At 28.0% G+C, this 18,186-nt stretch overlaps 1 protein-coding gene across 1 annotated transcript in view; it reads left to right on the top strand.

Annotated features, from left to right (window-relative positions):
* LOC111028314 overlaps positions 1-18,186 on the top strand; it is a 99,059-nt gene that overhangs the window by 23,222 nt on the left and 57,651 nt on the right. The window contains exon 2 of the mRNA XM_022306904.1: positions 2,524-2,661. Within this exon, the coding sequence (XP_022162596.1) occupies positions 2,553-2,661 (109 nt within the window). The 5' untranslated portion in view covers positions 2,524-2,552. The remainder of the gene's footprint in view (positions 1-2,523; positions 2,662-18,186) is intronic.

Genomic DNA, 18,186 nt, shown 5'->3' with positions numbered 1-18,186 from the left:
CCCTATATAGTGCCCATATCTTCCAAAGTGTTCCAAACCCATTCCCATGTCCTTAGTGCACTAAGCTAAATAATTCAAAAACTACTAGTTTGAATTTAGATTCTGATACTTCATAATTTTAAGAAAAATTATCTGCTAAATAATTTATTGTTCAAAAAGTAGGCTGGGTCATTTTAAAAACAGATATATTCGTACCTCCACAAGACACTTCTTAAATAGTACTAAAAATCTCAAGTTTTGGTAAAAATATATGGCGTGAGATTTAATAATTTGAAAATCAGATTTTGAATAACTACATAGCTTAAGGGGAAACAATATGGTGACTCACTCTGTATATACTATGAAGTGACCTCGTGACATTTAATCAGAAACCATTGAATATTTGCTTTCGTGCTGATCTGAACAAACTGCAGTTGCCTCTGATTGCACGTTTCAGTAAAAAAGTGCAAACACTGGTACGATTTGTGAGAGGGATTAAAGTTTGACGATTTCGTGTAAAAGCAATACATCCCGTCAACAATCATCATAATTGGTCGTGTGTTTACTTACTACTTTGATTCCATAGTTCAAATTTATATAAATATGTTGTATGCGTACTACAGAAGAACAAAGAACAGGAGCACTTTGTTGGGCACTCCTGATTTAGTGCTTCACTTATATTCATGATATTTTCAGTAGGTACTCCAGTGGTTGATTGTATATTATGTTCTCGAATGATATGTTGTTCACGATATTTTATAGGAAATAGGTACAAACGGTATTTTTTTTTTGTCAATGTAAGACGTTGTTGTTCTCAAAACCATCGATTCTCGTTAAGAATTTATACTAACGACAATAATTGCGTCCAACAGAAGCTTAGTGAAGCTCGTACTTAAATAAATCCACTAGTTCTTGGAAAGAGTTTTTATAACTTTTTATATAAATAGGCCATCTTCGTATACATATATCTCGGTTAGTAGAAGTCAATATCGACAACATACGTATGAGTGGTAAATATATTTCTTTCGTATTTCCTCATTCTATACGTATCATGATTATTGTCTATATAATAAGTGATATTGAATTACTTGGAATTCCATGTGAATCGCTAGTTGACCGTCCTTAATCTGCCCCCGATGGTTTAAATAAATCTAAGTTAATAACGTCTGACTGGTATTTCAAATTTAACGTTTGTCATTTAATAATTGAATAAGGTGCAATTATATTTCATTATAAAGAATTAAATAATATTAATTTTGTTTTTATATGATAATATTATTATACTCTATCAATATTGAAATATTGAAGCGAAAACCATGGACAATAATGCTGCTGGGACTTAGATATATGTATTGATGTATACAATAATATACTACGTTGACATTAGGAACACATCATAGCATACGTTGCACAGGAAGATAATAACATACAAAATGTATTTTCAAAGCAATTCAAAAAATCGCTATTCTTCAAAAAACGTATTCATAACATTTTATGCTCGTAATACAACTCGTCTTATTACAACCACATCATATAAGTATACAATTCACTATAATTTTGTATTAGATAGTGTATATTATATAATATACACTAGACAGGGTAATTCACTGAGCATGTTCATCCCTTTTTTATCCTTCAATATTGCATCTGATAAAATTCTGGTTTTTGGAATTTTTAAAAACACTAAAGTACCATGTTGGCATGTTGTCTTAGGAATACTTCTACTTTTTATACCATTAAGAAATATGCTAAGCCGATATAAATTTATATTTTTCTAATGAGAATAATCATTGTTTGTGTAAGTTGTACATACCTTTGTTTTTAAATGTCAATATACCGAACCTTATAAATTCTTACTACAGGTTCACAATAATAAGCTAAGAAGATAAGTAGTACAGGGCCTAAGATGATTTAAATATTTATTTAGATCTGTCGCAATCTACTTGAAAACATTTATTCTTGATTTCGTTTAATGAAGTAAAATAAATACTAGATTCAATATTTCATCATATATTATACAGGTATTTTTTAAAATTATTTTTAAGAACTGTATTTAATAGTTATCCTAAATAGTGTATAATAACTTGGAAATTATTAGGTAGTTTGAATTTTGATTTAGGTACATTAACATTTTCAAAAAATTAACGTGTTCGACATTTTACAGTAAAAAATATTATTTGTTTTCATTTTAAAATAAGATTTTTGTATAGCCACGGGACACTGCTAAAACGGCATAAAAATCTTAATAATTAAAAATATTGTTCTCGACTGTACTTGAACATTTTTAAAACGACTGAACGAATTCATTATTAAAGGAGAAAAATGGGGGTGACAGTGCTTGATGCACAACCCCCTTGTACAGTACAGTTTACGAAATAAAAAGAAAACGTGATGTTTGAAGTCGCTTATTATATATACCGTCAACAAATACTCTCATCTAGTCTCGTCGAAACTATCTATACGACATTAACAGTATTACTTTTTCGGCCATTGCTATACATATATGTAATACGTTTTTATATATTATTTTTTTTGTCCATACAGCAGAGTTACATTGATATCCAAGAACACGTATGATGTGTCGTTACACTCTATTGCTGTCAGCCGGAGTCTTAGCGATCCTGTTGGCAAACCGCGGTGAAAAATGTTTTGTCCAGGGCTTACCGATATCCGAAACTTACGGTGAGTTATTTTGCTTTTATCCTTTTCTTTATAATATTTTTCCCGCATAGATGGTTTTGTCTGAATAGTTTTTGACGACAAACTTATCCATTAAATTATCCTCCATCAACCGTCGCAAGTTTGTAACGACTTTTATAAATTACATTATATATATTTTTAAATTTATTAATTTAATTGTGTCAATACACCAGGTATTTTTACAATTTTAGGTACAGTATACGATTTACGATTTATATGATTATAATATTATACTTTCAAAGATTTACGAAATTACAATGAATTTTACAATGAATTATTTTGGTTAGCTTATAAGTCTAAGTCAGAATCTGAGAATGAAGTGTCATCTTTGGGTTCTTGTAGGATATCCTGTGGTAGCCGAGGTGTAAGTCTTATATTGGTGGATCTTCTGCCGATTTTGTAGTGGAGTGCTCCGTCAACTTTGGGAAGTTTTTCTTTGACATTTTTAAATTGTTGTGTTAGCCAAATTACATTATATATAGTTATAACAACAGAATAATCTTTCCGCAGTCGTTGCAAAATGATCGTTCCCTATTTATACGTACAACTATTATAGGTACCATTTCTAACCGACATAATGATGACCTAATTAAAATGTCTACATTTATGACTGGCTTAACAAAATTATTTATCATCGTCACTTGAAACTAAAACTATAATAATAGGTATATGATTAATTAAAATAAGGAATTCTCCTAAATCACTTATTATAAACTTATTTTAATGTGAATCCCGGGTCGTCACGATATTGCATTGCACAACAGTTAACTGCTTACAAACGTGTCATATACACTATAATATAATACAATATATATGTTATATATTTTAGATTCATACAACAACGTCATTATTCACTTTCGTGTGTTGGTATTGAATAAATAATAATTAAAGCGCTGTAATTTGGTTTGTTTACTAGGTCAATTATTTGTATGAAATTGAAAATCAAGTAATATAATAATTTATTACATTCTTACTGAATGTCATTGGTTTGTGGACTTTTTTTATTTTAATAATTCATTTCTAATAATGTGCCACGATTGATATGTTTTTAGGTCAACCCTAGATCTCACATTTTGTTCTGCTTTTTTAATATTATCTATTTGGTTATTTGCTAAGCAAATATATTTTAGCAATGATTACAATTGAAAGTACCTACATTACACGAAACACTATTTGTTACTAAAATTACACATATTTCAGTAAAAAAACCTCAAACTTATAGTATTTAGTAACCTAAAAAAACAAAACAAATTAGAACAATGGTCTGTTTGAACGTGAGTTTTGGGTGGTATGATGTAGCATTATACCGAAATTGTACTTTTATTATAATGGTTTTCACTCTTTTTTACATCTAAGCCTCAAATTAAAATATTTTGTACATACCGGATTTAAGTGAACCCATTTAATCGTTATTTTGTTTTACTTTTTCGATATATTATTATACATTTTGATACCATACAACACAATTTAGTACTTATTTTTTTCATTTCTTTCATGTATCTATTTCAGCAAGTCCCCTTACTAAAAAAAAATTTGATTGACACTAATGTAATATGCATATTGCATTTACACTACCTAATAGATCTCTTTTAAAATCTAGAACAAAAATATTGTATAACAAATAAGTAAAAAGTATGTCAGCTGACACTATCTGAATACTAGTTATCGCTCTAATAAGCAGCTGCTATCTTTTAATTTTAAAATTTAACTTGCAGTTTAGAATTTAATTTTTATAACAGTTTGAATAATATACCAAAAGCTCTTGTAACATATTCGTGAGTCACACTTAAAGTTTTGAGTTTTTACTCTATTGTAGAGTTCGTATTGTAAAACATTTGAGACTTTTGCAATTACACGAACTCTATTCTTCAAGAAATAGCGTATTTTAAGCGTTAATAGTGTTGTATTGTAGTTTTGTTTCGAGATGTTTATATAATTGTATAAATAACATTTTATTGTATATTTTATGCAGTATCAAAACGAAATTCTTTCATGCGTACCTAAATTGTTCGACTATAGAACAAATGTTTTTTTTAAATTTCCTATAGTTTATCTTAAAAAACTGCAGGTCATGTTCGTTATTATTCTTAACCATATTTATGACGCTCCTCAATACCTCATAGGTATATAAAATAAAAATGTTATCAAAAGAATCCCTCAGTTCTTAGCGTTTGCGTTTATCAGAATTTAGCGATTGACATTTTCAGTTTTAGACATGTGCCCAACCAAACCGGGATAAACAAAAATGCAAAGCTATAAGCGAAATTATAATTACGTGTTTAGATTATGTTTTATTTATGTGACCATAACCGTAATATTGATTTTGAGCCAGACTCGTAACCGTGTCTTGAAAAATCTTAGAAAATAGTTAGGAAAACGAAAGTCCTCTTAACAAAGTAAATATTAGGAAAGTCGAAACCAGATTTTAAAATTATTATTTTAAATAAAGTATTATATATTATGAATTATACAATTTGAAGTAATTTTTTTTTTCATTTACGTTGCTTTTACAGTGCCCATCGACTCTTGATAATGCAGTACTTATATAGATTGTCATATTATTACTAAAAAATGTTCTGCTGCGTCATTTTATTAATAAATTAATACTGTTGAAGGTACCTATAAAATTGATGTTTAATTATAATTGCCGCTTGTAAACTGTCCGATTTTTTGTGAACTTGAATTATTATAAATTTTGTTGCTTTGCCTAAACCTACTAGGTTGTATTTCAAATGTATCATCAGGCCTCAACATGCAACTTTTGAATCACACCCACGTAATAAAAAAAATGGCGATGTCTTTTGCATCACTGCTTAATTTAAAATGAAAGTGAGAATCGAGGTCAACTTATCTTATGATAAAACACAAAAAAAAAAAAAACAAAAAATGTACCATACTTAATGAGCTTTCGAAGATTGTTCTTATTGTTATATAATGGGCTTAAGTTTTCAACTTAACATATTACATAGTATAATACTATTGACTCGTAAAATTAAGCGAGGTGAAATATAATTTCCACTTCTCGTTCTATGCCTCTGTTGACATTTGATATTTGACAAAAGACTTAATTCCAACATTTTTATGTATCTATATATATTGCATACTATATAGATACCCGATAAATGAGATAATACTTTAATAAATTAATTTTGAACGAACAATTAGATGATATATTTCTCCACCCACCACTTATAACTGTCAATTTGAAATGTTCGATGGGAATTCATCGATTTCAAGATAATGAAGTGTATAAAATATATTAAATACAAATGCACGAAGTATTCAATAAGGTCTGCAATTGGTGGAAGTAATACTATCGTGGTTCCTGCCTCAGTTGTGATACCACACGATACAAAAAAGGTCTAACAGTGTTACGCATTTTAAACACATATTATATTATCGAGAGAATAATGTTACTATGGTAACCCAAAACTCTTCAGAAAAATACGTAACGACGTTTCCTTAAAAATAGGATATTCTTTTCGATACATTATTATTTTACGATCGTCGTATACAATTTCACCCAAAACTTGTAACACATTTTGTGTTGGTATTTTTTACCCTTAAATTATACTCTAAACGGCATTTCAAACTGACAAAAAGATTTTTTTTTTTGTTCGTTTTGTCAATTATTTTGGACCTAACCGCATACACATCATTCAGTATAGTATAGTATATTATAATTATATACATATAATATTATAAGGTCTCAGTATAGTCAGTATATATCGGCTCCATTTATCATTTTATAGACTTTCTATGAGTCTGACTATTATTGTCATCAAATCTACTCGCGTATCAATCGTAAATGGGACACGTGGTTTGATAAAATTTACAAAACAAAATAATACGTATTCTGGTCATATCATATATGCCTATATAGTTTTTTTAACCTATCTTAATAATTTTATTAATTCGCCTTTACACTTAACGAGTATCATTACAAGACTGTACATCAATAAAATGTTGTACAATTTACTGGTAATGCGGATCACAGATAAACACGACTGTCGAAAATTCACAGTATCGATAAAGTATCTTTGTTATTACAACAAGTTATTTTTCTTTATAAAAACTATTCAAGTATTATTTGTTTCGTTATGTGTATGTACCTACAGATTACAGAGCAAACTGCGTACTACTAAATTTCCTCTTTCGTTCCGTGAAAATATATCCATATTTTGTAATTACGTGAAGTATAAAAAATGTAGTTCCGTTTCGTGAACTGGATGAACTTTCCATCCATTTCACAAAACGGATAAGAACAAGAAATTGATGTGACATATATATTACATACTGATCACAATATATTATACATATTATAGTAATGGGTTAAATTTTCAAAATGTTTTTGAACCTTTCCTACCATTTTAATTTACTGTGGTAGCATTAGTAGGTGCCTACTATAATTGATTGCTGTATATTACTTAAGTTGCGTTTGACTGTACCGGTGACCGAGTACCAATAGACATTACATTCAAAATTCTTTTGATCAAATAATCCACGAAAAAGAAATACTGTCTGAAACTTTGAAAGATCAAAACAGTAAAAATACTTTTTATTTTTTTATTAATCATAATAACATTGGCTACTAGGCCATAAGTTCTAATTTACATAGTTATTATGTAACGAATAAAAAAAAAAAAATTATTAAATAATAATAATAATAAAGGAAATTTAAGCTATCCCTTGCGAGTAAGAAATCCATATGTTATGCAGATAGGTAGGATATCGAATAATAATTCTACAAACCCTGAATATTATCTGATTTAATATTCCGTTTAATTCACTGTACGTACAATGGTACGTATAGAAACTGTTGTCGTGTAAGACATACAAACGCATCGTAAGTCTTGTAAGTTATAAGACATGAATTAATGTATAATATATCAATGAATGAAAAATAATATTTTCCACACAGGAAAACATTTGTTGTTGCTGAAGTCTTTACCTAATACAAAAAAATAATCTATTTTTTTTTTTTTAAATAAATTTAAAAAATATTTTTTTCTTAAGTAGAAGCGTATAATATTTGATATTATTATCTGGCACATTTAATTCATTTTAACTGTCGCACTTGTCATAGTTCAATTTAAAGTTTTAGATCATTATTCATACGTTTGACCAGTTTCTCTCCAGTTTATGTGGCTCAAAAAAACCCAAAATTTAAAACCACACTGATAATATCTAATATCTAAATATAATCTAATATCTTACAATATTTATTATAATGACACATTCTTTGTGAATTTTTCAATGTTGTGGCCAGCATAATGTAACAAAATTATGCAGATATATATAGCCCGATCTAAGAAAAGGTCGAGAATGATGACTGTTTTATACCTACTGTACATCGAATAGGTATTGGAAAAGGAAAAATAAATGAAATAAAACACTGACCGTACGTTTTAAGACATAAATTATTTTGGTTAAATATTTTTTACTCATAACGACGCAAAGCTCTGACATGAAAAAAACGGAAAAACTGTCGTCACTGAAAAAATAATATGACAATACATATTTGTTCTTCGATCCATCGATATTCGCTGTACGCCGTATTTCACACACACTGAAGACCGATGCACTTATATGCCAATAAGAATGTCGAGGTCAAGTACTTTTATAAGCTTCTGCTCTTCCGTTCTATTAAGTATTATGTACTCCGATTACTGAGCATAATATAGTATTGCATTTGTTGGTTTTTTGTTTTGAACCCTGTCGAGCGTTATTCTGTTTATTGTAATCGTGAAAAATTTCAAATATATACTTAAAATATCATACATGTCGATTGTTGAGTATTTATGTAACTTGCCGATTAAAAGGTAGGTAGCTTTTATTTTAAATTATCTATGCAAGCAAATTGTATAGTACCGAGAGAACAATTACCAACGATTGATCGATACGTGTTTAAAGACTTGGTTGATTTTTGTGAATCGAATTAGTTACATTTTTCTCTTTATTCATCACATATCCATACGTACGTATGGCGTTTCGTTTTGATTAAAAGTGCTAAATCTCTCCAAAGTTTAATCAAATATTTTTTTGCAATAACGACCCGTTTACTTTTCTTTTAAAAAAATGCATTTTCAACGGTATTTATCTTACAGTTTATTGCAACGCCCGAGACCAGAGGTACTAAGTATGTACGGTGAAAAATGTTTGATCAAAATAATGTACATTTCCTATAAGTGGCTTAATATAATATAAATTATTAAAACATATAAAAAAGGTAACTCATTCAAAAAAGATATTAAATAAAAGTATTAACGCTTTACATAAATTACGTAACATATAAAATAAATGAGTTTCGATTTTAATATACTGTGCATGGTTTCGTTGTTCAATGAGACGGTATAATAATATACGAAATGTCGATGACAAGAGCCAACGACAATTACTTATCAGACGGTGAAGTCTTTGTACTTTGTTGTGGTTTTGACGTCTTGTCAAAAAAACATATTACGGTTTTCACGTAGGAAGTTTAAATCGAATACCTTCTATGTTCCCATAGTCTGTGCTAATAATTATAGTTGTACACTTGAACTGAATATTCTCTCTCTAATCTCTGTGAATTTAAGGTAGGTGTTTAATAATCGTAAAACTTGATTCTGGCTTTTATTCGTTTACCGTTTACGACTATTTAGTATTATACTGACAAATGCTTTTCCTTTTCAAAACACATCGTAGGTAGTTCCACTCGAAGATGGCAGGTCGAAACTCTGCCCAAAGTCTTTCAGAAGCTTACAACACGTCATGTAAACAGTGATCGCAAGGTTAGGTTATAGTAGCTATATGCTTCGTTTATCATATAAATTCTGGAAGAGTTGGAAATTACTGATTAGTCATGTCGATGCGGCTGTGGCGAAGTATTCGACGAGCATTAGTCTTACGCTGGGGTAATCAATAAGTTTAGAACTGTGACTGTGTATCTTCTGAAAAACGCTACGGATGCTCTACTAGCATTATTTGAGTCCTGGCAGTGACGCATCATGGGTAGTAATGGTGTGATGTTGATGATATGGCCCGTAATTAATCCCATATTGATTAATGTTCCACTGATCGATATAATGTGCACGGTGGCAATAATAATAACAATATGCCCAACCTCTGAATGCAGCCTCGAATGAGTCTCAATAACTCGAATCTCGAGGAGAATATAACTTAATTCAACTTTTGTATTTTTCGAGTTATCCCAAACTCAAATTGAAAACACTTCAAGGGGAAAACAATTCGAGACATCGAGATTCGACTGTATTGGAATTAAGCATCTAGCTTGCACATGGGCACACTACAATAAACTAATTACAATAATATAGTTGTAAATTTAAATTACATAATATCTGTATGTTATTTTGGTTTACTAAACATACATGACAAGGTATCAAGACCGCTGGAATAGGAGTGTAACAATACTATATGAGTATTATAATATTATAATAAGCACATAGTGCGTTGACCATACTATATAGGTGCTCTCGAAAAATGTATTTTAATTTAAAGAAACGTCATTAGTGCTCTATTACTTAAAACAAATATATAATTGCTCACTTAAACATTGGAAGATTCATTGTAGAATACATGTTAATTTACTATCCGTTATTAAATTAGATTGCATTGGGTACATTTTGAGTCTAATATTGTTCTTACTCTGATTATTTAGTACATTATATCGATGTGTATACAATGTGCTTACTTGTGACATTATACTGGGATACTAACAATACCACTATAATATAATATGCATTTCGATATATTATTTAAATCAAATTCTGTATGGGTAACTTTTCTTTTATGTTTATGTACATGAAATATTTAAATTAACTTCTTTTTTATGCAATTAATTATTTTGTCTCTTTGTTTAATTTACTAGACAAACACGCGATTAATTAACTAACTCATTTTATTTGCCCATATAGTGACATCATAATAAGACAAAAGTCTCGAAAGATTAATAACTAAAAAAAATGTTAATAATAAATTCTTACACCTTGAAAAAAAATTATAATAAATATCGGTATTGTCGTGATAAATGTTATCATGCCACTAATTAATCATATTATTTTTACGTCAGGTACTCCGTAACTAGCTTTCACTAACACTAAGTATTAATGCAGATTTATGGTTTTTATTATTTTTAACTTATGCAGGTATATAGTATTATATAACTTCTTAATTTAAATTTCATAGATTAAGGTGAAACCGTTTATATTCACATTCAAAGTTTATGGCGAAAAATATTTTTGAGTCTACTCAGTTAATATTATAACATTCGTATATTTAATTTTCATTATTAAATACCATACCTATTGTTTTATTCAACGACTTTTTACATAAAAATTCCGTAATGATTTCCAACTAGATAAAAATTATGCTAGTAAGTATTTTAGCATTGTTTCGTACAAATTTTTACTATACAAAATTGTGTTCATTGTATTGTATAAAGAAAAATAAATTATGACATTATTTTAAGAAAATTATACAATTAGTGTGATATAATATGAAATGATCGCATTCAATTTTGAATGGGTACTAAAATATTACAAAAATTATATATTCAACGTCAACATTAACTGTTTGTATACAAACAATTATATTAAATCATATTTTATTTCTTTAGTTTTCTCAAAACTATTGTTAAGTACTTTGATTTAAATAATTTTTTTCTATTTGTTAAATTGATACTTTGCACACAAAAAATGCCAAGTAAATACATTAAATATTATAAGGATAAAATAATAATAATCAAAATATAGTTCATGTAAAACATTATGAGTACATTTGACGAATTGATTTTTTTCTGAAGTTGTATTATGCAACTTGTATGATTAACTCATTTGGAAACGCACTCTGAAATTCATTGATTGAAAGATGAAGCATGCTCTTTAAATTATTTTGAATTCGTTTTTTGGTTGTCTACTTGTCTGTGTGTTTTTAAGAAAGATTTTGTTGAAATTCCATTCAAAACTTCGAAAAACAACTAAGTTAAAAAATAATAACAACGAAATAGGGTATAACCTACATTATATTATGCAAATATAATACCTATAGTAGCAAGTAGTTTTTGCATGTTGTTAAATCGGTAAATATCCTTATGTATCAATGTCAAATTAATTAACGTATACTTAATAACTTTGGTTAGGCATATTTTCTTTTATATTTGTCTTGATATGAAAAGTGAACGATGATTTTATACTTTCCTCATATAATAACAATTTTTATCATTAGGATATTCAACATTCATTTGGTTACCCACCCATAATAAGTTTTAATTTAATTCATAAATAATTGTTTTTTTAATGATATTTATTAACATTAAATATCATATTGTCATATTGATGAACATTGTCGCATGCAATAGTATTACATTTTCTGAGCATTATTTACCGTCGAACTTGTAACAAGTTATAAACATTTTTTTTATCTTACAATTTTTAAAACACTTATCAATTGCAGAAATTGTGAGAATTGGAGAAGTTAAGCTCTCTCAAGTCTCAATAGTATATTAGTTTATCTTAACTCCCCCCTCCCCGAGAAACCGTATGGAATAATAATTGCAATATTCTGATTTATAAAAAAAATACAAAAATACGAACAAAATATTATTCGAAAATTCCACGAAAAAGTACTAATATAATATGATTACACAGATGAATGTTTTCTTGAAAAAGTGGTAAATAATATGACTGAACAAAAATCATACATTACACAATATTCAATGCACCAGGTTTTCGTAAAGCAATTTATCATTTTTATTTATAGTATAAATATGTGTTATTCTATATAGAGTAATTTTTTTATAACAAGGTTGGTACATATAATAAGGTCGGCTTTGTGCTAATATTACAATTTAATTTCTCAACTAGGTATAATATTATTATATGGGTAGGTACTCAAGTATATTGATTTTAGTATTTTACCTTTGTTATTATTTTTTTTTTATATATTTTTATCTAAGCTTATTCTGAAGAATGGAAATTTCTGAACTTTTAGTGACCGAGAATGCTCTTAACGTTCGAAACGCGTTTTAATAAATATTCATATAATCAAAAAAAGGAGATTGGTTATTCTTATTTACTTTTATTGGGTACCTATTGTGTTTCAATTCTCATTAAGAATATAGTATGTCCTTTGTTTTAAACAATTATGAAAGTTTTTGAATTTTTATTAATTATACGAACCCCAATGTTTTTAAATGTTGGATAATTTATGGTAATTTTAATTGATTTTTGTTGATTGCTTTTTTTTACTGTCCAACATTTTTACATTTTTCCTTCTACGTTTTCAAGTAGTTTTTCTAAGATATCCCAAAGAGCTAATTACTGCACACTTATCGGAATACATTTAGAAACGATTGCAGTATTCTACTATTGATAAAATCTAACCTTTCTGTACTTCCCTTTTTGTTTCAGCAGTATTTTTAATTTATAATCTAAAAACAAATATTATTCTTTTATGATTTATGACTGTTAACATCAACTGTCATTGAATCGATTTATTTATTTCCTGCAGAAATTTAATAATCCATACTGAATTTTATATTTATACGTTTTTGAGCCATTTACATTATCTGATATCAGATTATGTTTGTAAAATATTCAACAGTTCTTTACAAATAAAAATACAGATTATGCATAATATGTCATTTTGGAAATGATCTACAATTTACCGATCTATATCAATGTGCGCGTTGTCAAACTTATACTAGTTTATTTAAATGTCTACACATAACACACGATCTAACTAATTATTAGGACACAAAGTACTAACATAATATATAATTATATAAAATAATGTATACATAATAATAGCATACTTCGTGGTGTAACTTCATATACATTTAAAGTGCAGAAGCAGAAGCAGAAAAATTAACATAATAACAACACAGTTATAATATAAATTTCAATGTGACATATTCGTAATTATGATATTATATTAGTACGTACATTTTATTTTCGATTGGTTATAAATTAAATAGGTTATACTACAGCATACTAAAATTTTCTAGTTACATAAAATGTTGGTTTACACAAACAACATTTTACGGAACTAAAATTCATTCTATACGACCATGCATATCCTTTGTGACTGTTATTTTTTTAGCTCTTCTGTAGTTGACGATAATGGTGGTAAAGTGGACAGTAGTAAACAGTATCTTTTAACACTTCGTAATTCGTTTGGATGAATCGACTCAAATTAATGTTGTCTATTTGGGCGAATAGTTATATCGTATATACCATTTGGGCGAGTGTTTATTCCACTAAAAACACTCTTTAGGCCAAATAGTATTAATAGGCTAGCTTTTAATTACGTCAAATCAATCTATATACTGCAGAGTAATGAACATATTATTGTCACTAGAACAAATTTAAAATTATAGAATAAAATCACATTTATAATTAGGTATTAATAAACTCTTGCTTTAAAAATATATCGGTATAGAACTATATATGATAAAACTGTAACGTCATTAAAATTAAAAGCGCATACTGCTCACGCAGGTAAAAATAATTTCACTCACCCAATCAACCGGCTCCCAGATTAACCGCATATCCCCAAAATTATGTGGTCACATTGGGTGGGATCGTGTGAGCCTGGAAGCCAGACGCAAGACATCGGACGATTTAATTGAAATAACCCAATAATGGTGTCAGTACTTGTTGCGAATGCGTCTATCAACATCGCATGGAAATATATCTTGACTACGCTACCCTTATATACGAGTGTAATGCGTACGTCATTATCTTTGAGTAATTTACGCGAACCCCATATTATATAATTTACATGGTTTCGGCTATTTCGGGGTTCAACGTTTGTGGTGCTGTGAAAAGAGTGAAATGCGTTTCAAAAGTTTTCCTCTACAATATCATCGTCATTATTTAGTAGCATAGTCTACCATCGTTTGCAGGATGTAGGAGTAGGTCGCGTGGGTTTCGGGAAACCGATGACGAAGGGTCCGTGGCCCCCACGTGATGCGTGGGATTCTGCCTTTGGTGAACGGCGATTAAACCTCAAGCCGACTGGGGTAAAACGTGGTATTACGTGGTTGCCGCGGTTAGTGATAATAATAAGAGGATAAAACTCCACTCCGCGGGCCAAAAACACCCCCGCGGTTTTGCTTCGGCGAAATCCACACGGATCCTCGTGATGAATTTTATCTAGAATATTATTGTTATGTAACCCGTCATTATCATCATGACTATTATTATATTCTTGCGTGAGACGTGCTTACGGCACATGACAGGTAAATTATAATATTTATAATGTTTTTTATGAGTCGAAAACGAACAGGAAATCGTTTTTGAAAAACGATAATTCTCGGTTCAATTGATTTTATTGTACGCTAAGCGAAGAAATAATTTAAATCACAAAAGCCACCGTTCGTGCGTGGGCTCGAATCGACGACGCCAGTTGTATTTCATTATGCGCATATATTTTTTTCGAAGGGACTTTAATATTATTGTTAAAGAGTCTATAGTTGACTTTCAGCGTTGAGTTTTAAATTCGTTAGCATTTGTTTTCGGTTTCAAATAACGGATTTTGATTTTGACGTACTTTCCAAGCACTTTTAAAACCAAAACCTATCTTTATATGTGTAAAGACTAAAGTGAATTTATATTATTATCCGAGTGGTACCAATTCAAACGACGACTACTGACTACCAATATAATACTTGTGTTTTAAATTTCCTGATGATTTTCGCCATCATTATTCATTTGCGTTTTGATTTGATTTGGGTTGTTTTAAAAAAATAGTATAAACATATATACGGAGTGTAACAAGAATATCTGAAGAAAGAAATGACTTTGAGACTAATCAACATTTTTAAATTGTTAATAAATAAATAAAAATTTATATAATTTATCGAATCACATACTATGTATAACATTCTTTATTCTTATTTTATTTTTTAATACTGAAAATAAAAATTCGAAATTGCCAATAATTTGTAAATCTGGTGTTCAGAAGAATTTTAAATATAAAAATATTCATTTGAGTCTTGTAGATTATTTTGCATGATTTTTTTAAATGTTAAAATTGTTTGAAGTTAAATTCATTAGTTTGAAAAGCAGAAAATTTTAAGATTTTAATAGTACTTATTCTGAAATTTTCTTAAAATATTTTGAAAAAGTATATACTTTTTGAATTTAAAATAATTTTTACCACTAGATCAACATTACTTAACGAAAATAAAGAGCTTTCAAAAAACTGTAAAAAAAAAGCTACAAGACTTCAATAAATGTTTTTAAAATCAAAATTTTCCTAAACTCATTTGTCAAGTCTTTCTGTTACACCCTAAAGCTAACTATCACACGTTTTGCACAGAAATATAAAATTCTAATGTTTGCTGTAGAAATAAAGAAACATCATTCTTTATTCTTGAGATAAAGATTGAAAATAATCATTTCCTTTGAAGATAAGAAAAATATTAAATATGATTTATAACTAGTTATTGAGCTTTTTATTGCTCTTATGCAAGAAAAAGTAATTTTAAATTATTTTAAAATCTTTTAACTTTATAGCGTAATAATGCCATTTTAATATTATCTTTAAAATATATTGTTGAAAAAATAGATTTTAATCAATTGTATGTAATAATTTAACTTAACCACGCCCAAGAAAATGTAATATTGATATTAACTTTATATTACCTAATTATTCACAAGTTATTAAAATTATTTATAATTATATACATTATTTACACATTAGTTTTCTCAACTTAAAATCTATTTCATAATATATAGGTACATTAAATTATTCAGTACCCACTATCCAATAATTATCGATAAATGCATAATACATAATAATTCATAGTGTATGGAGCTGTCTTATGTAAGTATCAATTAAAATACTACTGAAATACTTATGTTTTCATTCAAAAATGTTTACAATAGAAATCTCTTACAAATGGTCTTTGTTAAGAACAACAATACTATAGAAAGTAAAAGTCGATACGAAGTTTTGTTTCGAAATGGTTCACAAAACTTTCTTTGTGAAAAAAAAATAAGTGTGTATATTATTATAACATAATTATAATTTTTTATAAATTATGATTTATTTGTTTTAATGCCGCACCCAAGAGTAATGTAATATAATGAAGAGCGTAATTATCTATTAGTAAATTTTTGCAAATGCATACCGTATTTAGATGATTTAGACTTTTGAGTATCATCTCTTAGTATTAAATATTTTCATAATGAGAGAAAAATAATATGTTTATCTATACATATTGTGTAGGTAATATCAAAAAAAAAGGCTGAAAAGTAATACAATATTAAAAGTAGTCATAAAAATGTATATTTATTAAGGAGCAAAATTATCTTAATAACTAATAAGGATTAAGAATTATTTTTAATCATTACAATTCCTTAAACATTTTTGATTTGTATTACGAAATGTTATCGAGAACATTAGAATAAGACATAGTTAAATACAATTCGAATATTGGCCACATCTGCATGGGATAGTGGAATGTTATGTGGAAATTTTAAAATAATATCAAACGAAATAATTCAAAAATATATTTCAGGTTAAATCTCAATTAAAAACGCACTGACCTATATTTCTTCAGTCTCAGTAGTCGGTGGTTTTTTTGAAAAAATTGAAAAAAATTAAGGAAACCAAAAATTACATTTTAAAAGTGTTATTCAAAACTTTATTTTCAATCTTTTAAGGTGCTTCGTGAAACTTATAAAGCTGAAAATATTATTCCCAGAAATAAATATGTAAAGAATAATATTGATTAAACCAATATTTATTCAGAATTTAAAACATATCATAAATATGGAAACAAGAATTAAGTTTATAGAAACATTAATACAATTCGTAAAATATACAATATTAAATTCAGTAAGTTTAAAATATAAAAATGTTTTAATGATTTCAAAAGTTCAAAATGTGTATTTTGTTCCTTGAAAGTATTTTTTATTTAACTTAACCACTTATTATAGTACTGAGCATTTATCTGATGGAAATCTTAAAAATGAAGTCGGTTGTATTCGAGCCGACATTTTTGTCTTTTCTAGCTATTAATTATGAGAACTGTTTTTGTATTATTTATAAAATCAATATGTATTATCATCACGCAAAATGTTTGTTCATCACAAATATTGTTTTTTGTAGTGTAGGTATACCTACTTATTTATGTAGTTAAATCGTTATGTTCAATAGCATGTCGACTTAATGATACTAATAATATTATTAACAACACATTATTTTTGTGATAACGTTCAAAAAACTAAAGACGGCACTGTCCATAGGCAATTTCAGTTCACTTCGATTGAGTGGAGTATTTAATTATTATTATTGTAACACAAAGCCATTTTACGACTTACCCATGTTAATAATATTGCATTGTGTAGGTGTAGAACATTTTTTTACGGTGTGTTCAAATGAAAAAAAAATACTCCTATTTCAGTTACAGATTCACCGATAAAAAATAATGGTCAATCCGTAAAGAATATAATATTATTACACACATTTTACATAGTAGGTATTTTATTAAACATA

The sequence above is a fragment of the Myzus persicae genome, unplaced genomic scaffold (assembly GCF_001856785.1).
Source record: "Myzus persicae strain clone G006 unplaced genomic scaffold, MPER_G0061.0, whole genome shotgun sequence".
In the NCBI taxonomy this organism is placed as follows: Eukaryota; Metazoa; Arthropoda; class Insecta; order Hemiptera; family Aphididae; genus Myzus; species Myzus persicae.
Note: the sequence above shows the minus strand (reverse complement) of the source record. Positions and strands in the feature narration are given on the sequence as shown.